At 39.5% G+C, this 23,348-nt stretch overlaps 1 protein-coding gene across 2 annotated transcripts in view; it reads left to right on the plus strand.

The window, feature by feature from the left end:
• The window catches only part of aff2 (ALF transcription elongation factor 2), a 114,087-nt gene that overhangs the window by 68,729 nt on the left and 22,010 nt on the right, over nucleotides 1-23,348 (plus strand). For both annotated transcript variants that reach the window (XM_088385790.1, XM_088385799.1), the window contains exons 5-10: nucleotides 487-531; nucleotides 3,654-3,740; nucleotides 4,266-4,302; nucleotides 5,492-5,552; nucleotides 7,655-7,709; nucleotides 14,500-14,537. In XM_088385790.1, the coding sequence (XP_088241916.1) occupies nucleotides 487-531; nucleotides 3,654-3,740; nucleotides 4,266-4,302; nucleotides 5,492-5,552; nucleotides 7,655-7,709; nucleotides 14,500-14,537 (323 nt within the window). The remainder of the gene's footprint in view (nucleotides 1-486; nucleotides 532-3,653; nucleotides 3,741-4,265; nucleotides 4,303-5,491; nucleotides 5,553-7,654; nucleotides 7,710-14,499; nucleotides 14,538-23,348) is intronic.

The following is a 23,348-nucleotide window of genomic DNA, read 5'->3' on the forward strand; positions in this document are numbered from 1 at the left end:
TTAATATATTGTAAGTATCAGGGTTTCAAGTTTAAAACCCAAACCTGAAAACCTGTTTTATACTATTGTATCTGACATGGAAAACATGTTTGGAGTTTTTTGAACGAAGCACAGTCCATGTTTTTTTTGGCTGTTAATTGCATATATCATTTAATTTTGATGATGTTATAAGATTCTTTCTTCTACATTCAATTAAGAATCAGTTTAGTTTACCTCCACTGAACTGCCAGAAACATTTATGGAAAAGACAACATGAAAACAATGAAGAATTGAGGGAATTGGAATCATTATTTCAAAGTGATCAAGGAGTGAGTTAATTCTAAATACCGTAAACATTAAAACCCCGTGAAATAATATCGAAAATATGGATGGATGGGTGTTTCAAGTGGCATTCCTCAAGAGCGTGTAACACAAACAGTGTTATGTTGTCACTAATGTTTTGTATTAATAGTGACAGTTTCTTTGTCTTCCATTTGTTTTCTACAGGTCAACCTTCCAAATGACTCCAGTTGTGTAGAAGAGATTTTGCGGGTATGTTGCACACGTACACACGCACAGTCAGTGCCAGGATCATCAGCTGTTTTAAGTTTGCTTGCAAATATGTTCTCTCTGGAAGTAGACCGATTATAGCCAGGAAGAACTGAATGGAGAGAAGATAAATGCATGTAATGGGAGTTCTGTTGGCTTCGGTTAACAATAAACCAGCGTTTGGACAAATTGTCCAGTCACGTCATGCAGAAATATCTCACTCCGTCTACCCTAGTTTCTCATCTACATGTAATGAGATAATTTCATCACAAACTCTCAACCCCTTTTTGAAATTTCTGTTTGGTTGGTTGCTTTTTGCCAAAGTGAGGTGAGAGTCGAGTCATCACAGCACCAACCAAGATAGTTGCAAAGGCCGTCAAGACAGCATATGATATAATGTGATAACTTATGGCTCACTTTCCTCTGTCACCCATGATTGTCTCCATCCTGCCTCTTGTGATGCTCTCTTTGTGTGCCTGTTCATCGCTCTCTGCCCTCTGTCGTTCACCTCCCCTTCTCACAAATCAATAAGCTGGTCAACTGCCTGTGTGACGGATCGCGAGCTGTGAGCCGCATGAGGAGCCTTAGGTCAATAAAATGGGTGCGCTTAAAACTACAGATTGAATTCGATAAATTCAATCTGTACTTTGAAACCGTGTCAAATGGAAAGATCAGCAAGTTCAAAATGTAAAGTGTGGCACGTCAAAGCAGATGACCGCAGCTGTTTTCCCTTTTCTGTCACAACATGGCAATAGGTCAGACGCAAACGGTGATGTGGGTGTTAACTTCATCCATCCATTTATTTTCTAAATGCTCGTCCTAATTAGGGTTGAGCTGGGTCTTTCTGGTCGTTCCAGGGTCTCACCGCCATACTTCATGATGGGCATGTTGCAAAATAAGAGCATACAGAAGTTCATCAAATAATTTCTCTTTTCAAGCAACACTTACATTTTATATATCAAGTGCATTGACCAAAACTGGTGAATATATCCTTCAGAGTGTGTCATTGTGGTTGCAAGCATCCATTTGAGCATTTTCCAGAGAGCTTATCCTCGTAACATTCTTGTAAGCTGGTGCCTAACCCAGCTGACTTCGGGCTCGTGGCAGGCATGCACCCTGGCCCAATCATCGGCTAATCACTGGGCGTTGTTGTATGCATCTTTTCCACGTACAAAATCCACAGAAGTTATGAAAAATCCTTGCAATGTTTGCTACTTCTGAGAGGAATACCTTTACCCCCCCCCCTCAAAGGAATTTGGTTTTAATGTAAAAGCACAAGTATCCGAGGGCCATTTTGATTATCCATTGGGGTCATAATAATAGTAATAATAATAATAATAATAATAATTATAATAATAATGTAGTGAAGATAAGCTGTTTGAATGAATGAATGAATGAATGAATGAATGAATGAATGAATGAATGAATGAATGAATGGATGGATGGATGGATGGATGGATGGATGGATGGATGGATGGATGGATGGATGGATGGATGGATGGATGGATGGATGGATGGATGGATGGATGGATGGATGGATGGATGGATGGATGGATGGATGGATGGATGGATGGATGATCATTGTTATCCTAAATATTTCTGTACTGAATGGAGATATTGTCATCATATAAACCCCAATAATCCTTAACTAAATGACAATGAGACTAAATCACTTTGATATACAGGTCTGTGTGTGCATGAGGGAGCGAGGGAGGATTTGTGACTCACTGAGGTAATCACTCACATTAACATTTATAGAGGCTAATAGACATTATTAAACTACACATACATGCATAATCAGGACTGCTGTCTGTCAAAACATAGTCATTCTTCGAGCATGCACATTTCAGAGACACAAGCGACATCGGACTTGCAGTCACACACGTGTGTACTACACTGGCACGGTGTATGCTATGAAGTCCCTGGGTAAATCGATTAAACATTACAGCTCACCCACATGCACATACTCTGTCTGGTATAACCATGACTCATCCAATGAGTCATCCACATCGCCGAGGAGAGTCTTGATGATGAAGCTGTGACGTCAGTCATCTTGTAGAGACCTTTCACACGGTGACCTGTGTGTGGCAGATGTTTAAATCAAAGTACGATATGATAACTACTTCCGAAAACAAAATCGGTGTTCCTTGTGTCTAGCTGAATAATGGACTGCTATGACTCGCAGTTATATCGTATTTCATTTATATAAAAAAGGATTTACATGTAGAGCCAGTGGCTAGGATCCATCTGTAGTTCTTTGGTAGGTTGATGTAACAATTTAAGTAGGAATACATCAAATGTAGGTTAACAAAAGATACATGCAATACGCACTACAAGTACAAAGATCATTCATTACCCGGTAGAAGGCAACCAACAGAGATAGTGTGCAACACAAAACCTTCCAACCCATGAAAGTAGAGCAACACCACATAACATGGCTGTAAATGTTCAATGACAGATGGCATATTTTGGTAGAAAGAATTAAATTACATTTTACTTTGCTACGTGAGCAGCTTTTTCAACATACTGTAGGACTCAACTTCCTTTACACTGTTATGCCTCGGAGACTGAATGGTATTGCAAAACTAATGCACACACACGCTCACGTTCACACACAAAGGCAGGCATACATCAGATGATTATTCTGTTAACTAATTGAAACTCCCACATATTGAAGCTGGAATTGAACTGAGAGAGACTGCGTGATTAGCAATTAAATCACAATGCTGCTGCAGTGCTGCCGTTTAGCTTTTAATGCAACCAGCTGAAGTCAGCTTTTAGTTTGGACACTGAACACTCTGCACTTAGTTCATGCTCAGATCCCCGAGTGTGCTGCCAACTCCCAATCCACTTCTCACTTTATATTGTGAGTTATAATACAGTCCAGTTGGATGTGTGTGAGTCTACAAAACCATAAATGAATGTTAACTCCGCTCCCCTACATCCAAGTGCACAAATAAATCCCTCACATCAAAAATTGTCTTCAGAATTGTTTTCACTCAATTCATACAGAGTTATAGCTCTGGTTTGCTTGGACCACAAGAGTAAACTGGATTATTTGTAATTGTCAAGTGCCCTTAGTAATGTGTGCTTGTTTCTGTTTGCTTATATCTATTCAAATCTAGGAGATGACTCACTCCTGGCCACCCCCTCTCACAGCCATTCACACTCCTGGAAAAGCTGATCAAACAAAGTTCCCCATTCCAAGCAAGGTTAGTAAGGTACATGTTATTTATACAATATTATAAACCATGGCTTCCTGTGAATGTGTCAGGCTTTTGTCAATTAAAAACACCTGAATTACAATTTGCCAATACATTGACATTAAGACAATGATTTCATGTTTTTGTCTCATTTTTGTTTGATGGTATGGTGTGATATTTTTCTATTGTAAAATAGATACCTTGGCTCAGTAAAGGTTGGGACTCACTGCATAAAGCTAGATTTACGGCTAATATATGTTCTTGCTTGACACAATCAGGCCACAGGTTTAAGTCTGCCGTGGAGCTATGTAAACAACAATATACGATACGTTATAATACACCTGCTCTGTAAAAGAAATGCCTTTTTTTGTGGAGAAATATCAAAAGCACTGTCAGTACAGCTGCATTTTGATGTAGCGAGATCTAAATGAGTGGACTGAAATATATCTAATACTGTGATATCAATAATAACCTTTGATGGTTCATTCCTTAAACACATTGGCCGCCGCTTTCATCCATTTTCTCTCACCCTAGGAGTCGCAGCATGTGACCTCGAGCTACAACACCCAGAGTAAGTCTCCCCTAATCAAAGTTACCATGCTGGCTGCAGGGATCATCCACATCACTGGTGTTAATCTGGAAAGGCAGTACCGGAATAAATATGTTACAAAGTGCTATGTTAAACTAGTGAATAAATGTTCAAATGGAGGGATTCATTGATTGACATGGATGGATGGATGGATGGATGGATGGATGGATGGATGGATGGATGGATGGATGGATGGATGGATGGATGGATGGATGGATGGATGGATGGATGGATGGATGGATGGATGGATGGATGGATGGATGGATGGATGGATGGATGGATGGATGGATGGATGGATGGATGGATGGATGGATGGATGGATGGATGGATGGAGAGAAAACTGTTTTAATTGACATTGTCAGGGAAACATTATTTTCCCAATATCTATTGCAGGTAGCAATGATGTAATAAGTGCATTACATCACATGGTGGGAAATGTGTCAGTATGATGCAATGCAGCTCTACAATACTCTGGCAAACTTAAAGCACAAGAAATGATACGCCAACATTGTTTAGGGCAGAAAAGACAACAGATTGATATTTGATTAACCTGTGACCTGTCGTGACCCTCGCTTCTCTAAATCAAGTACATGTTTAGAACAAAGTATTGATACACAAAATAGCAGATTTTGTCTGTGAGTCACAGCAAAATATGTCTCTGAGGCACGGAAGAAGGGAATTGACTCATGTGGATGCCACAGTCAGCAAAGGAAATGTTTTGTTGTAACCTGGGGGAACAAAAGTAGCTGGCAAAAGCAATAACCGGAAAGAAGAAGAAATTACACAATAAAAAAAAGAAACACTAGGGAGTAAATTCAATAAGGATATCAACTAGTGGAAAGAATACATTTTTATTTTGTTCTCTGAAAATCATGGCAGTTATTCTAAAAAAATCAATAGTTCTTGGGATAAACATTAGATAATATCTGGATTTTTTTTGCTTTCTGCATTTTTCTATTCATCGTATTCTCATTTCATTATTATTTAACTTTTTTTCAAATTTCTTTTCATTCCTTTTACAGATGCAAAACAAACATGCACCTAAATAGTGAATTGGCATGTTTAGTATTGTGATAGGCATACAAAATGAGTCTGGTTATTTGTCAAACACATATCAGCGGGCAAAACAAACAAACGTTAAATGCTTATAATAACCTTTATTGTGTTACAGAGCGATGTACTGTATCAGCCAGCAAGTCAGCTGTGAAACCACCAAGTGCACCACAAAAGTCGTAAGTATGCCATATCTCGCTAGAAACACACACACGCACACACACAGACAAGCACACACCCATACACAATTTCGGACCCAATGTTATGTTTCCCTCAAGGTAAAATTAAGTTTGACTCTTGGATGAAATTCAGAGCTGGTAGGAGAGGGGGGAAAAGATTACGTGGATTAGAGCGGGAAAGTGCAGCTACATTAATTTAACGTGAGCCGGGGGCATATTGCAACATCTCAGGCTGCAGCCCACTCCACTTCACTCGCATAGCAACACAGCAGGATTCATGGCTGGGTGGGATTGGAAAGGCAGGGATCGCTGCTTGTAAATATGCCACACAGGCATAATGATTTTGTTTTACAAAATTAATGTTATACTCAATCCACCAAACAGAACATGTCCAACTTCACCTTTGGAATAGCAACAGTATCAGAAGCTGATTACTGTTCCGATTTTGTGCAAGATAAGGTGGAAAAGTTCAAAAATTGTGAATCACCACCAAAAGAATGTCACATAATACTATATGCCTTCTAGCGCAGCAAAAAGGATTTTGCCTTTTTATATGCATCTGCATGTGAGGGATTCATTTGACAACTTTTCCAGTTCATTAAACAATGTATAAGAAAACATTTCTTAACCATACAGATGAGATTCTAACATACTTAATGACTACAAAGGTTTGTATACTTGAGAAGTAGCTACTCGGATTTAATTCATTAAATCATTAAAAGACTCTTAAATGTTATGATAAATGAGAGGGTATTAAAAGTCATTTAACAATATGTTATAGTTTTACACACGTCTGTGATTTGCTGGCCACCAGTTCAGGGTGTCCCCCACCTACTGTCCAAGTCAACTGGGATAGGCTCCAGCGGACCCGCAACCCTCGCCAGGAGAAGTCATTCAGATAACGCGTAAAAAGAAATTTGTAAAACACTAAATTCTCACTCTATCTTTGATCAATGAACCAATTCCACTTGTAAATGAGTAAGTTAACATCCAAGTTAATTTTTTGATAACCCTTGTCTTTTTTTAATGTTGCCCCTAAGTGTGAGTGCGAATGGTTAGTCCAATAATAGTCCAACACACACACACACACACACACACACACGTATTTAACAGGCAGTTGTTGACTACAGTGTAAGATGCTCTTTCTACATTTGCTCCTTCGTGGCGCCTTTTATTTCATTTTCCTTGTTTGCATCCTTCTTCCAGCATTCACTCTCCTGGGTCCCTGCCTTCCACTTCCTCCGTCATTATCATCTCCGTCTTACCTCCTTATCTTTCGCTAGCCATCTGTGCCTTCTTATGAAATAAAGTATGACTCCATTTTTCATTCATCCAAATATATCTATCATCGCCTATGTGCTGCACTGCGCCCTTATCTGTGAAGCGCTTCTCATTGCGCTTCACTCATTCACGACTCGCGCAGTCCCGTCTGAAAACACCACAACACTGGGGAGTGTTTTTTAGCGGGGAGAGCAGTGAAGAGAGCAGTTCGCGAAGCAGTAAAAATCCCTTTAGGGGATTCTCCTGTCATAACAATAGCAGTGCTATCTTAAAATAACAGTAGCATGCGTGGATGGTTTATATAAAGCAATAAAACATGGGAACTTGCCAATGCACAGCACATAAATACAGAATAATTTGCTACCAGAGAGGTCATCGAACACACCAGCACAAGTACATGTTGTGTTTTTATCATTCATATATTTATGGTGCTACAAATGGAGTGTAAAAGCAACTTCTACCGATTAGAAAGGAATTTGAATTCAGTGGGCTCTTTCCTCTCAGAATGCCCTCTTGTTACCAAAGAATTCTTGGCAGCAAGTCAGCGCTTGTCATCACAGAACGTTTCCAGGTGAAAAAACAATCTGGCTTCTACCTCCAAACTCAACATCTGGTTGCTTTTCTGCACCGCTATGCCTCATTCACCGTTCTCGTCGTCATTCCCTAACATAAGCCAGTGCTACTTTGCTTATGCAATGACTCCATTTGCTAGGACAGCTTGGTAAAGTTAATGGCAGTTAACAGTGCGCTGTATTTCATCTCATTCAAGCAGATGCCGAGGTCAGGGCTGCGATTAAACATGTTATTTTGTGTTTGCGCAGAATGCTGGAGGATGACCTAAAGATCAGCAGTGATGAGGAGGAGGCCGAGCAACAGGTGAGTTGCCCCTTGTCGGCATTTATCAGTACTGTCCGTCATCTTGGCCTGACACCATTTGTCTTTCATTCAATTACGACCAGTTCTTCTTTGGGACTGATTTGTTCATCAGTCTCAACATCTGTTTAATTAGTTGAACTGAAAGCATTCATCTACAATTCATTTTAATTTCCTTTCTCATGTCATCGGTTGACTCATGCATACCTTTGCAATCAGCGTTTTAATTCGCTAACATTTACGAGTATTGGCTGCGCAGTGTCAAGTATGCCCTTGGATTTCTGTTCTTTCATCCAGAGGTCACTGATGTTAAACAAGATGGCCTGGCCCATAATCTCTGATTATAAAATTTATTAATGGGGTTCAGACTCTGAAATTCTTCCACACCAAATTCCGCCAACCATGCCTTAATGGCCATCACTGGGACAAAGTCATGCTTGGACAGAAAAATACCTTCTGCTAAATTGTTACCACAAAGTTGGAGGAATTGTTTTGGACAGGCACAGAATGTAGTGCTTACCCTGATTGATTCTTTAATAAATCACTAAACACTTTTGTTTCGACAATGTATGTATCTGTGTGCATTTTAACGAGTCAAGTTATGGCAGTTATAAAACCTGTTAGACTACATTTGCACCTTAAAAGGATTAAAACGCAAGTGGTAGATTGTACATTCTCGTGACAAAGATTGAATGTGCAAATTCTAATATGTTGTGTTTACACAGTGACATAGTGGAACAATGTCGCAAATGACCCAGGCACCCGGGTCAAAAGACGAGGGTAAAAGAAAACGTCAGATTTGTATTCATGCAGATGAATAAAAGGCTCAGGCGCTCATTTGTGGAGTCTGGATGTTCTCCCTCCGCTCTCCATTAATACACCTTCGGCTTCTTTGACACAGGTCGTGATAAATGTCATTTTTAGTTGAGTTATTTTAGGGTCTTGCACATTAATTCAAAAATAACCTGCCGTAACACAAAAATTAAGCTGATTATGTATGAGAAGTGTCATAAAGGCTCCGTCTGCGCTAATCACAGTCGTTGTGCACTCACGATGCCAGTGGGGGGCTCAAGCCACTGTCCCTCCCCACTCACATCAGTGCTTGTCAGAGTCCATGAAATGCTAATGAAACTATACCAATTCCTCTCATTCTTTTTTAACCCTCACACTGATTGAATAATTATGGGATGATGGAGACTATAATTCTAAATGCAGGCTGGTTGTATTTAGTGGTTTTACTTTTTGTAATCATGTTGAAAGTGGATCGTTTAATTATAGATCTGTGGCAAGGGGCTTCCCTATCATGTCATCTATAAATGCTTGATTACAGTGGAGCTCAAGTGCACTTAAGAAGTTTTAATGAGCATTCTTGCGCCGCATTTGTTCAAATAGTTTGGCTCAATGTATATAACTCAGGAGGTTGCCTACCATCGTTTTTATCAGGCCGTGAGTCAATACTGTTGGGAAGATTGAATGGTATTTTTATTTTCTGAACTCGAGGTGTTTGATAGATCTCCTCCCACTTTGCAGCTTCACATATAACCCACCGACATTATATGCAAAGCACTTCCTGGCTCACCCTGAGAAATAAAGTGAATATCTCCAAAGTTGTTGAACTATTACTTTAAGCCTCCAGCGTGACAGTGCAAGATGGATATGGAAAGAATAAACAGAATAGAAGGTAAAAAGAGGAACTGGAGAGACAAAGACGGAGCAGACATACCGTTAACAGTGCAGACAGGAGGAGATGAAGAGAGGGAAGGATGCTAAGGCGCGAGAGAGAGGCTGACATGAATCCAATGGCATTTTTCTGTGCATGCACTTAATAGGCTTATAGCAAATGAGTGCATGGTGTATTATCAAGCTTTTATAGCCTGGAGTAAAGCACAACACACATACATTCATAATCAACACAGATGCTTGTGTGTTGTGCAAATGTTGGCAGCCTCTCACACGCAGACACACTGTCATTAGTATTCTGTGGCGCGGCACTGTGAGGGCAGCAGAGGAGTATGATGAATATGTTTTTGCACTGAGCAAAGACACGAAGGAGGGCAGGGAATTGAAAGAAGCAGCAGAGGAAAGAGGGGTTGATAGAAGGAGAGGAGAGCGAGCACGAGCAAAAGAAGGGAAGGAGAGAGATGTTCCTGGTGACTTTAAAAGCTGAAAGAAAAACACCAACCCAATTACTACCACTGCACGAATGTCCTTTGTCTCGAGCTGCCTGCACATTTCTCTCTGTGATGACAGATCACCTTGGTCAAAGCAAGGTCACACTAAAACGTTCTGGCTTTCTATAAAAGTTGAATTGCAGCTGGTAAAAGTGTCCATGACTCGGGCAAATTTTACTTCAAAGCTACCCTGTAATAATAATCATAATTCATTCAGTTTATATGCAAGATAATTAGGAATAGAGCTCACATAGGGTCATGTTGTTTAACGTGATGTGGTGGTTGGGGGTCACTTGTTTTGATAAACTCCTTTCAGCTCATTGTTTTGGTTCTATGCTCACATGAACCATATTATCACTGTTTCTGATGGTTAAGAAGCACAGTTAATGACTGGAGCAGCAATAAAGCTTTTGTTTGCATTTTGAAACTAGCAAGAAATTAGTCTGCTTCCAAGCGATGACATATTTCCTTGTGGCTTTGTCTATTCAGTCGCACATTACATTTTATGTGTGTACTACTCCCTTTATTCACCTCCCGCTGCTACGAGAACCAACAATTTAACAATATCAGCTTGAATTAATCATTGGATACTACATTGACTTGGACTAACTTGCTAGCTGCAGTAGTGCTTTGGTTCACATAGTTTATTTTTATTCGACTGCTGTGGGATCCATTCACTTTTCAATGTCCCATTCAGAGTCAACCTGTGATTGAGTGGCATCCAGTGCAGGATGTGGTCTGCCTTTGGCCCTGAGTCAGCTGGGATAGACCTCAGCTCCTGCCGTAACTGGTTACAGGATAAGTGTTACAGAAATTGATGGATTGGACTCGAAAGAAAATAGTCCCTAAAAAACGATTTTTGTGGTCTACAATTTTGGTGGACCAGCTCAACCAATGGTCTGATTTTGTGTGAACCTCGGTTCAGTGCTGATGTGTCTGTAAAAAGCCGAGCTGTATGTGAATTAAACTATCATTTGATGTGTTATCATTTGAAGGTATGATGTTGCCTTTTTCTTTAGAAGAAAAAAAATGCACGTTTTTGCTGGATTTGTATTTAATATATTTTTCATCATTAGAAAAGCATTTTGCGTGTGCCAATGCCACCCAATTTACCGTATTTTCCACACTATATGGCGCACCGGATTATAGGGAGCACCTTCAATGAATGGCCCATTTTAAAACTTTGTCCACATATAAGATAGATACATTTGGCCCGCAGGCCGGACTTTGGACACGCCTGCTGTAGTGGCTCAATATTGGTCCATATATAAGGTGCACCTGATTATGAGGCGCATTGTCGGCTTTTGAGAAAATTTGAGGTTTTTAGGTGCGCATTATAGTGTGTAAAATACGGTAAATACATGTCACAAGAGCCAATGACAAAGACTTGCACCTTGAGAAGAATTTTGAAATGGAGATGAGTGCGTCTTTAGTTTAATTTTGAAGGAGAGATAACTTTATAAAACATGCTCGAACCAAGCTCAATGATCAGCTCATGCTACAGCAAACATGAGTAACCAACGAGTTCATTGGGTTGAAGTTCGAATAGCCTGTAAAAATGACTTGCTGGGCCTCAAAAAAGATGTTCCTTTTCTTGGTAGATTATAGGCAAGAAATATCAAGCACTACTGTTGCTTAAGTCTGGGACAAACACCAGCCCTTTGTTTTGATTACCTTCCTCACAGCTGTCATTTTGAAGATGGGACAATTATTAGAGTTGCATTGCATTTAATTTGTGAGGTATATTTTCTGGTAAAATGCACCTTGATAATCACATCAAACATTTCAGGTGATGCAAGACTGCAAAAGATTTTTTTAAACTTTCGTGCAATAACAAATCAAAGGAGTAACCTTGAATTTTCATGCAGGTGCGAGCCTCATTGTGCCTACTTGGGAATTTGTTTCATCTCTCCGCGCCATGCTAGGCATGCTGGTGTCTGAAGGTGCGGTCTAGCGCATCTGACATTTTGGTGGCAGAAAGTATTCAAAATTTCACAGTATATTTGAGTTTTGGCGCATGTAATCTAACGCGATGTTAGTCAATTTTATCCTGGCACGTTCTGACAGATTCTGTGCACCGTAGACATGTGCGGCAGCACGGTAGGTGCCATATATCATTCATAAATATGATGACGTGTCTCAAACCCTCTGAATGGGAATGGTGAGATTCCCATAATTTCCCTGGCCAACTTGGAAAATAATGTTCAAATGCAGCACCTTAACCAGGGTAACATTTATTATGACATTAGCATTCTTCTCTGTCATCTGTCATGCATAGCTGAATACTCATTGCAGCAGTTAGCTTGACTTTTTTTCCCTAACACAAAATAAATTTCTTTTAACCGAGGTACTCAAATTACTCAAGGACCTGTTCCAGCCCAATTGTCAATAAAATGAGTTCACTAGCTCATCTCAGCTCTTTCGACGACCTTACAAAATATATTTTTATTTATATATTTAATTGTATTTAATTTTATTTATTTGTTTGTTTGTTTGTTTGTTTGTTTGTTTATTTATTTGTTTATTTATCGCTGAAGATGCTGATTGGCAAGAAAAATATCCCGAGTTTCTCCATTGTCTCTCTGAAACCACCATTTCCCCTGTTGGAATTTTCCACATTTTCCACTTGTAGTGAGCCGGCCATGGGGGAGCAATCGCGCGCTTCATTCACCGTAAGTCTGGTGTTGTGATGTTGCACCGTGGTGGTACATACACAATGAATGGGTTGGTTATGGTTTACAAAATTTTTGTCTATGCTTTTGCAATTTTTGAGTTCTTTCGTTGTGTTTCTACCTTAGTAATTGTTTTTTTTTTAGATATTAAGGTCCGTTGATGGGGTTTATCAAATATAACGTAGGCATTTACACTGCAGTTGCACCCGCAAATATCCATACATATTGGATTTTGATTCCAATCTTCTATTAACCATAACGGAATTGTGCTTCTTGAGCGCAAATATCTGCAGTAGACAGACTTGTTATCCATGCCACAGCCATGTTTAGTGGATTAAGTGAATAATTGCAGCCCGTGTTGTTCTTTAAAGCCCTGCGGGATATATTCCCACACAGATCCTCTTCATGAACCCTGCAAATCTCCCTGAGCCACAGAGCTGACAAGCTTTATTATTCAAGACTGTAGCTCAACTTCAAGCTATCAAAACCACAAAACCACCGGTGCCGTTAATCACCTCATTCCTTGAGAGACAGAAAAGGGGCTAAATATGAATTGATTTTAATTAAAAAATGGAGATGAAAAAATTGTAAAACTGAATCAACTAATTTTGTTTTGTTATTGTAATTGAAGCAGCCATGTACAAAATTGACTAATGGAGACGACGTAGCTTTATGAAGGAAAAGTTTAACTGAAACATTTGATGATTATTTCACTCAAATTATTTGTACTATTACTGTATTATTAATTTACCTGATTGCACTTGGTAAATTTGAGTCTATTTTTATTTTAAAAGCAATTACTTGACAATCATTCATTCATCCATCTTTCAAACTGCTTAAGTTTTTTTTTGTGTGCAAATCACTTCAACACAAGTGTTTAAGTCAATGTCAATGTTTCAATCACACACAGACAGACACACACACACACATACACTCACACGCACACACACACACACACACACACACACACACGCTCCTAGGGACATTCTCTGATGTGCTCAAGTCAGAGAAGACACGCTGCTGTGCATGTTTTGAGCTACGCAGATTCTCCCCTCAACTTCAGTGTGCCACTTATGCACATTCATGAAATGTACGCACTGAGTGGACTGACCTTGACATCATTGCATGACCCTGACAAATCTGTCAGTGTGTGCCATTCTAACCTGACTGAAGCATCTTTTGTTTTCCATGCTCCAGCGGCTGTACTAAGGTCTAGCGCCTCTTGATGGCAAACCATCATATTGCACGTTTTGAGTCATTTCACAGCCGCTGGCAGCGAGTGATGACTATCACCGGCCGACATGGCTGATTTGTGCTGACATGCGGACGGAAGGAGAGCAGAGATGGCACACCTCAGGTTTCAGTTTTGCTCACCAAATGCCCAACGGCTGCATCTGTGTCCCTATTACATTACAATGATGGCTGGACGTCGACGTTATATCATTAATTGGCAAAATGATGAGTCACTGTGGACTTTTTTCTTCAAATGTGAGGAGAATTTCCATATGCTGATGGGACTTTGGGTTGAAGCGCTGATCACAAACAAGAAAATCATCATAATAATGGGCCATGAGTTATGGATTTCTGGGGGTATTGTTCGTGTAGTGCGTTGCATGGTAACCTCGTCAACTCTCAGTTTCCACAGTCTCCTAAGCATTCCGTTATGAGAACTGTTTTTGGATTAAATTGCTTGTATTGGATTTATTAAAAAGAGAATGCAAAAACACGCTCCTTCTAAGTAGGCTGTTGATGAGCAATAGCGATAACCCCCGGATCCGCAACCCAAGTTATTTCACAATCACATTGTGGGAGAACATGCCCTCTAGTACACAGCTGCAAGCTTTCATAAAGTATATGTTATTCTACACTTTGGTAAATCTATGCATGCTAATATTGATATGCTATTAACATGCAGAGCATTTTAACATGCATGTCTGCGTTTGCTGACAGGTATCCGACAAGCCCAAAGCCCGAACGACAGCCCTGAGGTAGGACACACACACACTCTGTTGTTCAGTAATGTTACATCGCATTCACTTTTTACAAGTAGGAGTGTTTCAAGGTTATTGTGCACATAATCGCCATCAGGCAATCTGGAACCACAGTGCCTGTAATTATCTGAAACATCTGCAATGCCGTGTGCTCTGCGAACTTCAGTCACCAACACAAACATTCCTCACAAGGCAGCAGGTGTCACTATTTGTTGGTTCATGCATAAACCACTACACATCTGTCTGCATGTACCCCATTAGTTTCTGTTGCTATTTGGATTTTTATCAGTTTCATTATTGTCTGAATGCCTTTGACTATAATGAACTCTTAAACTCTTTCCGCTCAACTTCACTAGTTAGAGTAGTTCAGTTCATGTTAAGCACGTCATTAGTTTCATGGAACTCATTGGTGTAACCCCAAAAAATGGGTGCAACTAAAAAAGAAAAAATCTAATCAAAGGATTTCCTCTTTAGTTATATGACTTACCTTATCCTCCAGTATCCCTGTAACTCTGTAAGCAGCAAATGTTTGGCCAGGATTGAATTTTTTTTTAATCATCGTATAGGCACTAACACTACAGGACAGTAACTGCAGTCTGCAGTGCATTGGCATTATTTTTTGTTGTGTGTGTTTTGATATAGATGTGTATATTTTGGTATGACTCAAGATTGAATAAAAAATAATTTGGTTTATTCTAAATTATAGATGGATGAATGTGATTAGAGAAATGCATTCTGCCTGTCATTAAAAAAGTCAAGCTCAAATTGTGGTGCATAAGAATGTCAAAATCTTTTACAAATTAGGCTTGTGTTCTCTGTCTGCGTGAGTGTTAATGTGTGTGCACATATGCACGTGTCTATAAGCGTGTGCGATAAAAAGAGAATGTGCCATGTTTCTGTGTGTGCCCCAGGGCATGTGTTACTTTTGCTGCTGCTAATGAGCCCGAGCAGAGCGGGCATACACACAGACATGTATCCACAGGGATGCTGCAACTGAAGTTGCTACAAGCAATCCATGGGCTATATCCGAAAGAAACACACACACAGACACACGCACACACACACACACACACACACACACACACACACGGTCTAAATATACACATTTATACTGCATATCCAGGTATTGTTTTAATCATGTTCTGGCAACTTCACTTGTATACTAATTGTATTTTTCTGCCGCCATCCACAACATCACCTTTCCCAGACATCACATAACAATACACAAACAGTTTTACCATGTCTGCTTTCAGTAAATCTGCTTCTCATATTTTTCATCATGCATCATAAAATGGTTCAGCTTGTGAGCGTGACGGTGGCGTACTGGTACGCCTCACAGTTCGGAGGGTGCGGGTTCAATTCCACCTCCAGCCCTCTCTCTGTGGAGTTTGCTTGTTCTCCCCGTGCCTGCGTTGGTTTTCTCCGGGTCCTCCGGTTTCCTCGCACGTCCCAAAAACATGCTCGTTAGGCCGATTGAGCACCCCAAATTGCCCGTAGGTGTGAGTGTGTGTGCAGATGGTTGTTCGTCTCTGTGTGCCCTGCAATTGGCTGCCAACCAGTTCAGGGTGTCCCCCGCCTACCGCCCAATGAGTGCTGGGTTGGCTCCAGCACGCCCGCGACCCCTGCGGGGACAAGCGGTACAGATGATGGATGGATGGACGGACGGATGGGTTTAGCTTGTATTAGGACAAGTAATGAAGCACATGTAGTCAAATAATGAAGTAAAATGGGTAACTATAGCGACAAGAATAATCACGAGAACTGTACAATCCTTCAATATAAATGAACTTTTTGCACAAACACTGAACAGTATACAGTAAGCAGTGTAGTGGTGGTGATGGTGAAGTGTACTCCTGCAGAGATTTTGGACTCTCTCATCTTGAGATGACCATATTAGAAACTTAGAAGGTTTTTGAAACAATGTTATTCTGTATTACCCCTCTGACAGTGTCACTCAAAACCAAACCTTAATGTTGCTGGGGACGCAAAAGGGTGCAAGGCAGGAGTGTAGGATATATCCAAAAATAAAAGCAATTTTTGTCCCCCAAACCAAAGCTACCAAAACACATAGAATCAGAAATACTCAATTAACATAAGTTCAAAAAGCAAGAAACAAAGTCAAGTAATATAGCAAAACTGGCATCGGTCACACTACAACAGGCAACATAATGAGACAAGGACACAAATAGAAGCAATGATCAGACAAATACCAAACGGAATGGAAAGAAACTGACGAGACAATGAGGAAGACCTGGAAAAGACATGAGTGGCTGAGGGAGGTGATTGGCAGACAGACGAGAGTAGGTGGACAAAAACCCAACCAGACAAATCACACATAAAAAGGGACACGGGGGATGCATGACAAAACTAAAACCATTCAAAACCACATCAACAAAAACTAGTTATCAGTCCAAGTATAATCAGCCTGAGCATTAACCCAGAATCCGATAGGTGGTACAGGAAATGTAGACGTACTATGTTCAATTGAAACATTTAAATGAAACTCTGTCGTCTATAATCTCTATTTAAATTTGGTTGTTTGTTCTTTTTAATGGATGCCCTCATAATTATTAGTAGGATCCACATTTTGGCAGAGGGGTTACACTGATGCTACTTTGCATGTCAGTCAAGGGTGTCAAGTGTGAGATGACTTCTTAAGCGTACTGTCTCCCTGAGCTATTACACCACACACGTACAAATGGAAACCTATATTACAGCCTTTCCCACAATATTACCCCAGGCACTTTAGCTTAGCCTATGATGAACAAACAAAATTGGAAATTAACATCGAACAAACAATCATCTCCACTAGTTTATATTTGCTTACAGAATAGCAAGATTATCAATAGGAATCTTTGATAATGGAGCAAACAGTTTATGTATTGCAGGTACATTCATGTGTTAAAAGATCATACTGGCTACTAGTTCAATCAATTTGCTCAGATCTCAAATGGTGGCGAAAATACACATGATTTGCATAAGTGTGTGAGAGTGATTTAAAGAGAGACAGAGAGGAAGATTGTAGAGCCAGCTGTGCAGGGAGAAGCTCTGCCAAGTGGAAGATGATTTGATGACAGATGAACTGAGTCCAGATGGTGTCCACATCTTCACTCAAACGTATCAAAATGCCACCATGACTCCTCTACTTTCACATTGCTCTTTGGCCAATTTAAGAGACTATATTTGTGACGCTGCATGTGCCTGTAAGCCACTCAGTTCATTGATGTCAGAAGCTAATCGATTTAGTCCCTTGTTGAGGTGATTGACGGAAGGAAGAAAACTATTGACTGTTGACTGTCTTTTGTATCTTCTATTCCTGCTGGTTAATTGACACAATGCAAATCCAATCATGCACTGTAACGCACAATTATCCTCTGGGCTTTAATCATTTTCTGAAGGAATAACTACAGGTAGCTATTATTAGGTCTGTACTGAAATCGTTGATGTAAAACTGTTTATGTAAATAATTTTAAAACACAGCAAGCCGATACGCTGTTTATGATTGCTAAGCACTGACAAGAGGAGAACCAAAAAGTTATATTACCCATAATTGGTATTACACCATTATAAAATCTTTAAATTATATTTCTTCAGTCCATTCATGTTAACACAATGTAAAGTTCTGTCAGTTCATATACACACATAATGTAAACACTGGTCTGCCCATTCATTGACATAGCACAAACATCCCTTTGTCTATTTTATGTACACATGACAGGATTTAGGGTTTTGATGGTGATTGACAGGACCCTAAAGAATTTCTTTTCCAAAACAAAAAAGGCAAATTAGCCACAGGGACCAATCAAAATGCTAAATGAACAAAGCCCAACAAATAAAAATTCAAACTACCAAAGAAACGTCAACAAACAAAAACAGAGAATGTCAGAGACATGACAAGACTATGAGATAAGTGACAGCAACATCACCCAAAACAATAAACTGACAGAAGGAAGCAATTGCAAGTAAGCTGATGACACAATGTCACCAGAGACTGATTGGTCGAACAAGGGACTGAGTTGACAAGAACAGGCGCGAACCAAAACCTACCAACAGGGCATGAACATTGGATACAAGATTACACGTCATGTAACTGCATCTATATTAATTCATGTCTGTTCATTCATATGCTATACCCACTAATAAACAACCATTTGTCAAATCCATCTTGCTCACAGAAATACTCGGTAGATCTGGTTGACATCACCCTCTAAAAACAGAGTTGTTCCACAAGTAGTCAAACAAAATATTGCACAAATATAGCTGGGGACAAATAGCTGCCAAAATCAAGAATTTCATCAAAGCCTCTAAAAACTTGACAGAATAAAATTTCAAATGAAATCCTTGTTTATGACCGTATACTTCAACATATGAGTCATCTTGTAAATCAACATTATTTGTAATTCCATTTGAAAATGGAATGAATGTCACTTTTGAAGTCATCAACATTTAATCACATAAGCTTTTGAACGGCTTTATGGTGTGTTGAATTCAAGACAGCCGATTTAAATTCCTCTGAAATTAATTAAGATTACATGAAGGACGTTGAAATGGGGCAGAGCGTAACAAGAAATTATTTGAAAGCACATCAGCAACTGAAATGAGTGGTTACATTGTAATCATGTTTACAGAGTTATGTTTTTCATAGTAATACAAATCAGCAATTTCTTCTAGGTGTGTTTTTAATTAGTTGCCTTCTGGAACGCTACAGCTGCTCCCACATTACAAACAGCAATTTAAAAACAAAAGCATCGTCCTCCATTTATCCACTTCTGTTCAAAGCTCAGTTTCTATTCATGTCATAAAAAAATAAAAAATAAAAAAAATAAAAAAACACTTTCACCTTACTTACATAAGAAAAAGGATGGCAGGTATGGTATATATCTTTGTAGATTCCAGCCTCCTATTTGCGGTGCTATCACTCGTTTAACGGCAGCCTTTGAGGATGACGGGGTTCTTGTGAGGCCCATTGGGCATATCAGGCCAACGGCTCACTTTGTCAAGGCTGCGAGGCTTTCATTTCCCCTGTTGAGGATGATTTTATCATACAAACTAACAGGCGCATACCAAAGGCTCGGCTCCACTCTGAGAATCTGACAAAGGCTATTTTTTTTTCTTATGCAGCGCAAAGACAGAAAGTTCTGTGCTGTAAATCATTTCCTACTGATAGGAAGAATAATCTAGTTGGAAACACTGAAGAAATGTTCTGATATATGTTATTCTGAGGTCATCACATTGTTTTTTGAGTCTATTTTTGTTGTCATACTATTCAAATGTGATTGCTTCTATTTTACCCATACATGCAGAGAGATGCAAGAAAGACATCAGTAGTCGTTGTTTATGCATGTTAGCACATAGCAAGCTCCAGATGTCATCAATGCAATCTGATTGCTGTAAGGGCAATGATATTCTGATTATTCCATGATATTGCTTTTATGTGTCACTCTTATAGTGCTTTTCCTCATTGGGTCGCTAGAGACTTTGGGCAAAAGGCAGCGCACGTCCTGAACTGGTAGCGAGCTATAGTACATAGACAAACTCCCGTATTTTCCGCACTATAAGGTGCACCGAAAAACCTAAAGTTTTCTCAAAAGTGCACCTTATAATTAGGTGCGTCTTATATATGGACCAATATTGAGCCACTACAGCAGGCGTGTCCAAAGTGCGGCCCGTGGGCCAAATGTACATATCTTATATATGGACAAAGTTTTAAAATGGGTCATTCATTGAAGGTGCGCCTTATAATTCGGTGCGGCTTATAGTGCGGAAAATACGGTACTACTCTCACTTGCGCTTTTGTTCTCATAGGTTAAACACGTGTTTTGGAAATCTAGGACAAACCCATAATGCCCAAAGTAACCCCACACAAGCAGAATCTTGCAATAATCATAACGAAATAACACATAGCTACATGTTTCAACCTATAGCTGTTTAAAATGTTGACTAAAAGAATATTACAATATGAGTATGATGTGAAAAATTCCTTTTTATCATGTGCTTGAAAAACTGCTGGGAAAACGGCTGGTCAGGATCCACAGACTGTTACACTAAAAAGAACAATAGCCAAATAGGAAGTGACCAATTTTGTAAAAACGACAAGGAAAAGACTGCCAATGTAATGTTATATGCTTCATCAACTTCTCCGCTGTCTTCTTCTTTGTGTTTTTATGGCAGCCTGGATGCCCTGTGGCATCATGTTGCCTTTCATAGGTCAATCTTGATACTACAAAATCCATCCTTGAAAAAGGACACACACTTTGTATGTGATTTGTTGTTGGCCACCACACACCATAACAGTAGCTTGCCATTTTTTTCCCAATATTTTTCTTAATACCTGAAAAATCCATATTTGTGTAACCATCTTCAACAGTAGAAATCTGAAATGCTCATCAGAAAATAGGACACAACGCTGCAAAGTGATCCACCCGCTTCTGGGTGAACTGTAGAGTGTATCTTCATTTAAGACCTGACATCATAGAGATGTATTTAAGGTGTCCAGTGAAATGCTTGCCTTTCAGATTGAACCAGCTGGTGCCGCATTTCAATTTGGCACAGTCAACGGTGCTAAATTATGTTTGACGGCTGATGCCTGGCTGATTCCTGAGGAGAGTAGAGGGAAGCGGGCCAGATGTAATACTTTCACACATGTATTTAGCTCCTTTTATCTTGTTCCTGCAACACTCTTGTTTATGGTGCCAGAATAAAACAGGCTGAAGAGTGCCTGACTGAATGTCTCATTGAGCAGCAAACACCTTTCCTTCAACTTCACATGATGCTATTTATACAAAAAACAGATCAGCATTCACTATACAGCATTTACTGTGTACAAAAACATAAATAGAGAGAAACTGCCATTTATTTGCATATTTTAACACGGACAAGTTAGTCGTGCTTCCACTCTAAAGCGATCCCCCTTTTACATAACTGATTAGCTCTTTTGCAGCAGTGGTTTGTTTCACGTAAGTGCTGCACTTACTCACATTGCAATTGAGATGTCACCAAATTAATATGAGAGAATTGGCACCTCACTTCAAATTCACTTTGGAAAGAAAAGTGTCAGAATATGACCTCCTGCCTTTCTTTGATTGACTTGTGGGATTCATGTGATAAAATGGTTGCAGCTCAATTTGATATTGGCTGCCCACAACGTTATGACCACTTGCGTCATATAGTATAATGATATTAAGACAAGGACTGTATCGACAAATTTTGTCTCATGAAACTATAAAACACAAATTGATAGTAGCGCTGCAAATGCATTCATCTGGAAGGTATGCACATGAGTTTCATTGGCTCACTCACTTCTGCAACACTTTATCTTCCTTTGTAGCGATTATAATGTTCAATCATGGCTGTGTGTCTTTTGTTATTATTTTAAACCATCAATCCCAGATTGAAATATAGCTATGGTTAAATGTATTTCTTACATGCTCAAATGAAGTCATTTTAAATAGGTCTTGACTCTCAAAGAAACATCACTACTAAATTAATTATGAAGCTCAAACTTTGAAATGTTATTTTATATTGCAAATAACTATTAACACAGGAGCCAAATACAAAGTGATTTGAATGCACCCATAGCTATTTTTTTTTAGCTATTTTGCAGACAATAAATTCCATTTAAGTTCGATCTGCTGAGCTTGAAAGAAATCTAAAATAAGAAAAGATTGATGTAAAATTCATCAGCTGAGAACAATACAACTGTGGAGGAGTTAAACGCTATGCGATGCTTAAAGTGAAAACAGAGAGGAAAATGTATTAAAATTGAAAGAGAAAGACAGGAGCGAGAGAAGACGGGAGGAGATGAGAAATGATAGAAGAAATCGCAATCCCTGCATGCGTGCATATATGTGTGTGCGCGCGCGTGTGTGTTGCCTGAGGAACAGTTGATGGATTTGCTGCTTGACTGCTCACACAGATTGGTGCCTGCTGTGACGGCAGCCTTGGACTGAAATATACACACACACACATGCACACACATATACACACGTTTGCTATTTCTGCGCGTGTGTATGTTCTCAAGTTGTGTCAGCGGTTGCGTTGCCTCTAGGAGACCATTTCAAAGGATTGTGGAAGGACGGATGAACCAGCATAAGCACGAGAAAGAGATAATTGAACTGGTTCAAAAGACTGCATTTCAGCAATTATCACTAGATATGCGATTATATTTTCTATTAATGCTTAATGGTGGCTGAGGCGGCCACTGTAAGAAGTGGATATCATCCTACTTCACTTTTTCTCCATTGACGAAATTAGAAAAGTGAGATCGGTTATATTTTCTACTAATTTTTAAAAGAGTTAACTAGAATTAAAAAAAAAAAAATCTTGGCTGGGTTTTGTCAAATGTTTTTTCATACGATTCCCACTGGTTTTTAGAGACATTAAAAGGGTGGAAAAACAATGTAATAATTATTCATGTCATTCTTGTAATCCATATCCTGTGCACCATTGGTGTCAAACTCAAGGCCCAGGGGCTAGATATGGCCCACCATATCATTTTTTTGTGGCCCGCAAAGACAAATTGTGCATTGACTTTGTGTCATTACTAAAATTACAAATTGTCTTCACTTATGACTATGATGCAGCCCGTGACAAAAATGAGTTTGACACTCCTGCTGTACACAGTTTGTAGCACTTAGGCTATATTTAGCATCCTGATGGCCACGGCAGCCCTGTTTGCCTGAAAGGTAATGTGCCATTGGATGTTTTTTTTACTATATTCAGGTTCTGCTATGTTTTCACACAGTCTACCATTGTGTCTGTGATGGGCCATGAGGGTGGGGGGGCATGCTAAACACAATGGTTTGACCC

Source organism: Syngnathus floridae, chromosome 1 (genome assembly GCF_059516105.1).
Source record: "Syngnathus floridae isolate MCC-2025c chromosome 1, RoL_Sflo_1.0, whole genome shotgun sequence".
NCBI classification, from domain to species: domain Eukaryota; kingdom Metazoa; phylum Chordata; class Actinopteri; order Syngnathiformes; family Syngnathidae; genus Syngnathus; species Syngnathus floridae.